This window comes from Pristiophorus japonicus, chromosome 6 (assembly GCF_044704955.1).
Source record: "Pristiophorus japonicus isolate sPriJap1 chromosome 6, sPriJap1.hap1, whole genome shotgun sequence".
In the NCBI taxonomy this organism is placed as follows: domain Eukaryota; kingdom Metazoa; phylum Chordata; class Chondrichthyes; family Pristiophoridae; genus Pristiophorus; species Pristiophorus japonicus.
Window position 1 is genome coordinate 31276295 of NC_091982.1, and position 8494 is coordinate 31284788.

Genomic DNA, 8494 nt, shown 5'->3' on the forward strand with positions numbered 1-8494 from the left:
AGACAGAGATCGATAGATTTTTGGATATTAAGGGAATCAAGGATATGGGGATTGTGCATGAAAGTGGAGTTGAGGTAGTAGATCAGCCATGATCTACTTGAATGGCAGAGCAGGCTCGAGTAGCCAAATGGCCTACTCCTGCTCCTATTATGTTCTTGTGTTCTATTTATACGCAGCCAATGCATCTCCAACAATGGCCTTTCTTCCCTTCTCCACTGTCATCTCTAGCCTTCTCCAAGGATCAATTCTTGTCTTCCTTAACTACATGCTGCTCCTCAGCAATAGCTTCTGCGGGTATGGAATCAGCTTCTGTATATATGCTGATAGCAACCAGGTCTATCTCTCTATCACTGCTGTTAACCCTGTGACCACTTTCATGCTAATGGACTGCCTGTCTGATATCAAGTCTTGGCTTCTTTCTGCTGAACATGAGTAAGGCTGAGGCCTTCACTTTTGGGCACCTGCCATAAATTCATGACACTGATGTCATTTGCTCAGGCTGAACAGAACCATGTGCAGTCTTTGCATCATGGTCATAGAATCATAGAAATTTACAGTACGAAAGGAGACCATTTTGGCCCATCGTGTCCGTGCCGGCCAACCAAGAGCTATCCAGCCTAATCCCACTTTTCAGCTCTTGGTCTGTAGCCCTGTAGGTTATGGCACTTTAAGTGCACATCCAAGTATTTTTTAAATGTGGTGAGGATTTCTGCCTCTACCACCCTTTCAGGCAGTGAGTTCCAGACCCCCACCACCCTCTGGGTGAAGACATTTTCCCCTCTTATCCCCTAAACCTCCCCCCAATTACTTTAAATCGATGCCCCCTGCCAAAGGAAACCGGTCCTTCCTATCCACTCAATCCGGGCCCCTCATAATTTTATACACCTCAATCAAGTCTCCCTCAGTCTACTCTGTTCCAAAGAAAACAGACCCAGCATCTCCAATCTTTCCTCATAGCCAAAATTCTCCAGTCCAGGCAACATTCTTCTAAATCTCCTCTGCATCCTTTCAAGTGCAGTCACATTTTTCCTGTAATGTGGTGACCAGAATTGCACACAGTACTCCAGCTGCAGCCTTACCAGTATTTTACACAGTTCAAGCATAAACTCCTTGCTCTTGTATTCCATGCCTTGACTAATAAAGGCAAGTATTCCATATGCCTTCTTAACCACCTTATCTACCTGGCCTGCTACCTTTATAGATCTGTGGACCGGCAGTCCAAGGTCCCTTTGTTCATCTAGTGTCATACTATTTAAAGTGTATTGCCTTGCCTTGTTAGACCTCCCCAAACGCATTACCTCACACTTATCCGGATTGAATTCCATAACACTGATGTCATTTGCTCAGGCTGAACAGAACCATTTGCCACTGTTCAGCCCACTTGACCAGTACATTGATATCTTCCTGCAATCCGCAGCTTTCTTCATTGTCAACCACACAGCCTATTTTGGTGTCATCTGCAAACTTCCTAATTATACCCCCAACATTCAAGTCCAAGCCATTGATATATACCACAAAAAGCAAGGGACCCAGCACTGAGCCCTGCGGAACCCCACTGGATACAGCCTTCCAGTCACAAAAACGGCCATCAACTATTACCGTTTGCTTCCTGCCTCTGAGTCAATTTTGGATCCAACTTTCCACTTTTCCCTGGATTCCATGGGCTTTTACTATCGTGACCAGTCTGCCATGTGGGACCTTATCAAAAGCTTTGCTAAAAATCCATATACAATACAACATACCCACATCGACCCTCCTTGTTACCTTCTCGCAAAATTTAATCAAATTAGTCAGACACGACCTTCCCTTAACAAATCCATGCTGACTGTCCTTGATTGATTCATGTCTTTCCAAATGAAGATTTATTCTGTCCTTCAGGATTTTTTCCAATAATTTTCCCACCACTGAGGTTAGGCTGACTGGCCTGTAATTACTCTGTCTATCCCTTTCTCCCTTTTTAAACAAAGGTACAACATCAATTCTCTCTGAACTGCGTATATATTTCATCACCAAGAAAGTTTGTGATTAGAGATTGCTCTAATGTCTGCAGTATTGCCCACATCTGCCTGTAATTCAGCACTTCCTGATGCTGCAACTCTCATCCAAGCTTTGGTGGTCATCATACTTAATTACCTTACTGCCCTCTTTGCTGGACTTCAACTGCGCTCAATAAACTTCAACTTTTCCCAAATGCAGCTGTCGATATCCTGTCCTGCACTGTCTCATTCACCCATTAACTGTTTCCCCTGTAAAACTAATTTCAATCCTTGCTCTCATTTCAGGTTCTCCTCATACTTTTGCAACCTCCTCCAGCCTTACTTACACTCTCACATCTTTAAATCCTCCAACTCTGGCCTCCTGTGAATTGCCCTCGCTTTGTCCCATCTTTGACGGCAGAACTTTTAGTTGTCTTGCCCATACTCTAACTTCCTCACTAATCCCCACTATATCTGTCTATGTCCTCCTTTAAAAACTTTCCAAAAAAACATCTTTTTGACATTGCCAAAGTCATCACTTTGATCTCTATGCCATGTTTCTCTTATTATTTCTCTATAAAGTATCTTGGGATGTTTTGCACGTTAAAGTTGCTATATAAAGGGAAGTTCTTCACCTGAATACTTTATTTGTTGAATATAAAGTATTCAACAAATAAAGTATGGAGGAAGAATAATCTTAGCCTAATTCAGCAATACCAATTAAATCCACTTGCAGCATAGAAGAGTGAGGATGAAAAGATAAACATTCAGATTCTGATATCCTCTAATATTCTGAATGGCAGATGCTTTAGTAAATGTTGTTTTACTGGAATATATATTTACTATTCATATACAGAAGTGATCGAATTAGCCCAGAAGTCGAAATCTTTGCCTTATCTAATATAGCATTCACACTAGGATTTTTTTTAAGGGAAAGTTTTATTTATCTTCGGCTAAATGTGTGTGTTTCTTGTTTTGGGATTAGCTTGGTTTGCACTGGAAGTTAAGTAAAAGGAAATGCGAGTCCAGTAACATGATGGAATATGTAAGTATACCTACATTTTTGATAACCTAGTTCCAAACCTTTTTTTTCGCTTTACCAATTTCTCCCCTCCTCCTCCTGAAGACACTAATTTTTGCTAGGGCATGATTTCATGGGCACGGCCAGTGGCCAGTCTTCATGTGTGATCCTAGATCGTGAACGTCAACAGGATGTTTGAAGCCATCACAACTGAGTCTGATCTTATACTTGCCTAACATGAACATTTTCTAGCAGGATTTACTGGAAAACAAGCAAGAGCAGGAGAGCTTGGCTGATTTTTGTTTCACCAAGATCACCATAACCACTACCCTGATAGAAATGAGCTAACCAGCAGAAGACCTGGAATTGAAATGAGAGGAAGCAAAAGTCAGTAGGCTGGTCACCCCCACTTGTCTGATTCTTGCTAGCTGGCTCAAGAACAGCTTTGGTAGAGATCTGAGACGAGGTGCCTACTTGTGCTCTTAGTTTGGAATAGTACAACATGCAGGACTTATTTTGTGTTATGAATATATTGGTTGTGTCAGCATGTGTATAATTCCATCTCTTACTTATCCAAGTGAACTTATTCCTACACTGCACATATTTTATCAGTTCTCTGAAAGTTTCAGATCCTTATTCTGCAGTTCACAGAATGTTTAATGCAAATGCTGTTTACAAACAAAGTAACTTTTCTTGTTCTTTACAGGTAATACTAATAGAATTCTTACCAAAATTTCCTATATTCCGACCGGACTGAAAAAAGGCCCAACCATCGAGAAGTAAAAGCATATCATTCCTGCCCTTAGTGCCTTGTAGATATGTGAACAGATGACTGCCAATGCACCTGTAATAACTGTAATCTACTGTAGTGAGTGTAGATACCTTTCTCATCTGTTTTCTTTCTTTCACAAAGCATATTTTGCACATGTATTAGTTTCCTTTTCTCTGAAGTGTTGTACTCCAATCTGTTACCACATTCACCTGATGAATATGGAGGTGTTCACTTTGAAAGAACTCAAATCTTGTACATAGAGCTTCAGTCCATATTGTACAGTGTGGTATGTCAATGTTTACAGAATGTAATGTTACTCCTTTACTACACCCCAAGAATCTTGAAATATGGAAGGATTTTTGATCAAGTGAGAATTTTTGTGCAGATTTTAATCTCTATACTGTATTCATAATGAGATTAGCAGTGCAACTGGAAGAGAAAGTGCCTTTGGATTACAGTAGGAACAATTACTCCCATTGACGTAAAAGATCAAATCTAATGTACACTGCATGGGAAAAATGACTAAGGAAGTGGAGTAGATTAAAAACTAATTTCTGGGATAGAGCTACTGAACTTCTCAAGTATTCTGATCATCATTATTATTATCGTCTACATTTAACTGCAAATTTTATTGTATTAATCACTGCAAGCATAAAAATGTTGAAATTATATTTCATTTTGGATGAAGGATAAAACGGATGAAAGATTGTGTATAATAATTTAAGTAGCTTGGTTTCTTGTTCCAATTGGTAGCAACCACCTTTTTTCAATGGGGTTCCCTCGACTCCCACAATACTGATAGTTGTTTAGTCTTTTCTTTAGCTTGGGAGTCCTGCTGAAATTTTACTAAGATCCATTGCCCTTTGAGAATCAATGTTCTTTGCTTCATTGGTAACATTCCCTCTGATGAGTTTTAGTCATGTTGCTAAGTAACACTTATATTCTGTATAATTGTTGAAAGTCTTCATTGTGAAAGAAGAATGCATTATCAATATTTGCATCAGCAAGAATTTTTAATTTCTCTCCCTCCAAAGCATGCTCTTGTAGAATGGGAACACAAGTCTTCAAAGATTTGGGGGATAAAGTTAGCAAAGAAGCAAATTATACATGTTGCTGAGTTTCCTATTCTGGATTATTACCTTTTGTTGTGAATTTTATATTTAAAAATTAAGTACCCCTTTTTAGCAAGTGGAGTTGACCCCTCTGCAAAACTTTAAAATAGTGGAGCTGAAACTTATTTTTATCTGTCTTTTTTAGGCTTTCAGTATCTTATACCTTCTTGCTTAGAGATATTCATTGGTATAATACCAAAGTACAGGTATTGTTAAAAAGGGCAGAATATTTGAGAATTTTATGAACTCTTAACACATGTACCTGCTATTGCATTCAGTAACACACTTTTTCTTGGGTAACTGTAGATAGTGGAAGAGGGTGCCCCATTTAGTGTTAGGGACAGGAAGGCAAGAAAATGCCTTTTTGGTGTACAGAAGCTGATCGCTAGTACCCTAACTCTCCTGTCACAGTATCCAGCTACATTTTTAATGTCCGTAATGTGTTTGGCTCCACAACCCTGCCTGGTAAATTATTCCAAGCATTTGATCCTCTAAATAAAGAACTTCTCCCTAATATCTGTTTTAAATTGATGTGCTTTGGTCCTACTCTCCTGGTTTACCTTAATATCCTAGGTTAACACTATATATACCATTTAATGTTTCTATGAAGTTCATAGAGGACCCCTCCTTCCTTTTGCTTACTCCCTCCCACCCCCCCACCCTGTCACACACATTTCATTTAACATCTTTTCTATCCTTCCTTCTTTACTGCCAGAATGGAACTTTATTTTGGAACTTTTAAGAATCAGTCAAATGTATAACTTTCTGTCAAATGTGAATTTTAACCAGTTGTTGATGGTGAGTAAAATTGGTCCAGAGATTTAGTGGAAGTGCCAAATTAACCAAATGGTTGTACCTGTGGAGGTAGTTATCCAAGCCACTGTAATCACCTACAAATTTGTCTGTTGATCAGAAGTGACAGATCCCAGGATAACTACAGATAAAACCAAGATAATTGAAGTTTATGGTTTATCACTGTGTCAAACCATATTTGACCCAGATTATTTCAAATTATGAAGAAACATAATTCATAGATAAAAGTAGTTCCCAGGAGCAAAAAGCATGTTGATTACCATATGGCTACACATACCCACACTTTTAAATATCATTAACTCACTTTAATTCTGACAGATCACTTACTAATATTGGGTGGGTTATTTAAAAATTATCTAATTACATCAATGTTGCTAAAGTTATAGTAGGAAGGGAAAGGGATAACAACTAGGTTGTATTGAAGTAAAATTTAATACACGTATTTGTAAAAAACTGATCAAATATTGTATGTTTAGCATGTTAGATCACTGTATTGGCCAGATGATTTTATAATGCAGTTTCCTGCATACTGAATTTTTATGTTGCCTATTTTACTATAATTGTGCTCTTTGCCAGGACTATACATCATAGATTAATAGGAAAATGTTACAAAGTAGTAACAATTTGAAGGGTTTAGAAGATAATCTATGTGAACCCTGATATTCCTACACATCCTTTTTTTAAATCTATACAATTTGTTTAATTTGGATGTTACTAGGACCTAACAGGGAATGGAATGTTCCATCTCAAATATTTTTGAATAACTGTTTTCATGTTTTTGTATTTAATTACAATTTTTTTGTTTATTTGAAAGTGCCACAAATGGGTCTTGTTAACTGCAGAAAAACAAAGTTTCAAATGCAAGTTTATGCTGTTCTGGAAGCATTTTCTTAAAATCTGCTTGTAGCTTGTGGATGAAGCAGTTTAAAAATTGTTCCAACAATCAAGATTACAGTGTGGCTGCATGATAGACTATACACAGTTGTAAATTACATCAAATATTAAAGCAGTTATTTGCTGGCAGCACGACAGGTGAAAAATGCAGAATTTACATTTTGCTACATGTAATTTCTTAAAACTAACTTTAGTTATTTAGTAAAGTTATTTGACAGCTTAACAGATCCATTGTCAAGTGGAGCTTGTTTTCAGTCAGTACTTAAGTGATGTCAGCAGAAGAAAGTAAATTAATTCAAACATTTTTATTTGAATAAAGGTGAAAATTAGCAAAGGTTCACCATGGTTGCATAATGTTGGTTGTTTGAGTTATTAAACATGAGTAGGGGAAGAGAAAAAAATCAATATAAATTGGAATCCATTATTGTAACACCTAGCCTTGGTGTTATATTCCAATTACTTCATTGAAACCACATGCTGGAAGTGTTGAATGTGCTGTAGACCAATGGATAAGCACATGGATAATTATCAGTGTTTTGTGAAATCCTTTCAAAAGTATTGGCCACACCAGTAAAATGCCGAATTTCATCTGAATTGCACATAGCATTAGAACATGTTTAACGGGTCAGTAGTTCAAACAATCACTTTGCCATTGTTTGAATCTTTACAACTTATTCCCTTCTCTTCTCCACCCCCTCCCCAAAATATTTTTGTCATAATTAAGCTTACTGTTAGCTATGTGTATTTATAGAATGTACTACTTTCAGTTAATGTTTTCCATCCTGCTAGGTCATTTATGAACATGTATAAATAAAGCAAGTTTAAGTATAGCATGGTGTTTTGACTATTTTCTCCACTCCTACCACCCCTTCATTAAATTTTCAAATAAAACCGCAACGATTCCTTGATCTTATTTCAAAATTACACAAAACCCACCATTTTAATTTTGCACAGGTGGTGATGTTGGAATGGATCACTTATAATAAACAAAACCTACCAACTAATCCCTCTAATAATAAAAATATAAAATGCTAGAAATCTTAGTGAGTCAGGCAGCATCTGTGGAGAGAAACCGAATTAACATTTCGGGTCAATGACCCTTTGTCAGAACTGGCGAATGTTCGAAATGAACAAATTCTTAAGGAGTACTGAAAGGGAGAGGGGAGCAAAGAACAAACGGAAAGGTCTGTGATGGGGTGGAAGACAAGAGAGATTTGAGACACAAAAGGGATGACTGGCTGACTTGGGATGGTAATAACAGAAGTTAGAAAAGCATGATAGGGTGTGAATGGCAGGATAATTACCAGCTATCATGGGAAACGGATAAAAAAAATACATCAGAGTAAAATATGGGCAGAGGTTAAGGTCTGAAATTGTTGAACTCTTATGTTGAGTCCAGAAGGCTGTAAAGTGCCTAAATGAAAGATGAGGTTCTGTTCCTCAAGCTTGCGTTGAACTTCATTGGAACAGTGCAGGAGTCCGAGGGCAGAGATATCAGGGTGGGGGTGGAGGTGGAGTGGAGAATTAAAGTTACAGACGACCAGAAGCTCCGGGTCACGCTTACAGACTGAACGGAGGTGTTCCGCAAAGCGGTCATCCAATCTGCATTTGGTCTCCCCAATGTAGAGGAGACCACATTGTGAGCAGCGACTATACTAAATTGAAAGAAGTACAAGTAAATCACAGTTTCACCTGGAAAGGGTACTTGGGGCCCTGGACAGTGGGAAGGGAAGAGGTAAAAGGGCAGGTGTTGCATCTTCTGCACATGCATTGGGAAGCTGAACTAATCCCTCTATTTTACTTGATGAGCCCCACATGTTTTATTCTTTGAAGAATATAATGGCGGTAAGACTGATCACTGCAGTAGAACAGGATTATATCTCCACTTCTTGGTTACTTACTTGCA

At 38.1% G+C, this 8494-nt stretch overlaps 1 protein-coding gene across 1 annotated transcript in view; it reads left to right on the forward strand.

Annotated features, from left to right (window-relative positions):
* Window positions 1-7418, forward strand: part of chic1 (cysteine-rich hydrophobic domain 1) — a 51929-nt gene extending 44511 nt beyond the window's left edge. The window contains exons 5-6 of the mRNA XM_070882716.1: window positions 2962-3021; window positions 3704-7418. Coding sequence (XP_070738817.1) covers window positions 2962-3021; window positions 3704-3754 — 111 coding nt within the window. The 3' untranslated portion in view covers window positions 3755-7418. The remainder of the gene's footprint in view (window positions 1-2961; window positions 3022-3703) is intronic.
* The last annotated feature ends 1076 nt before the right edge of the window (window positions 7419-8494 follow it).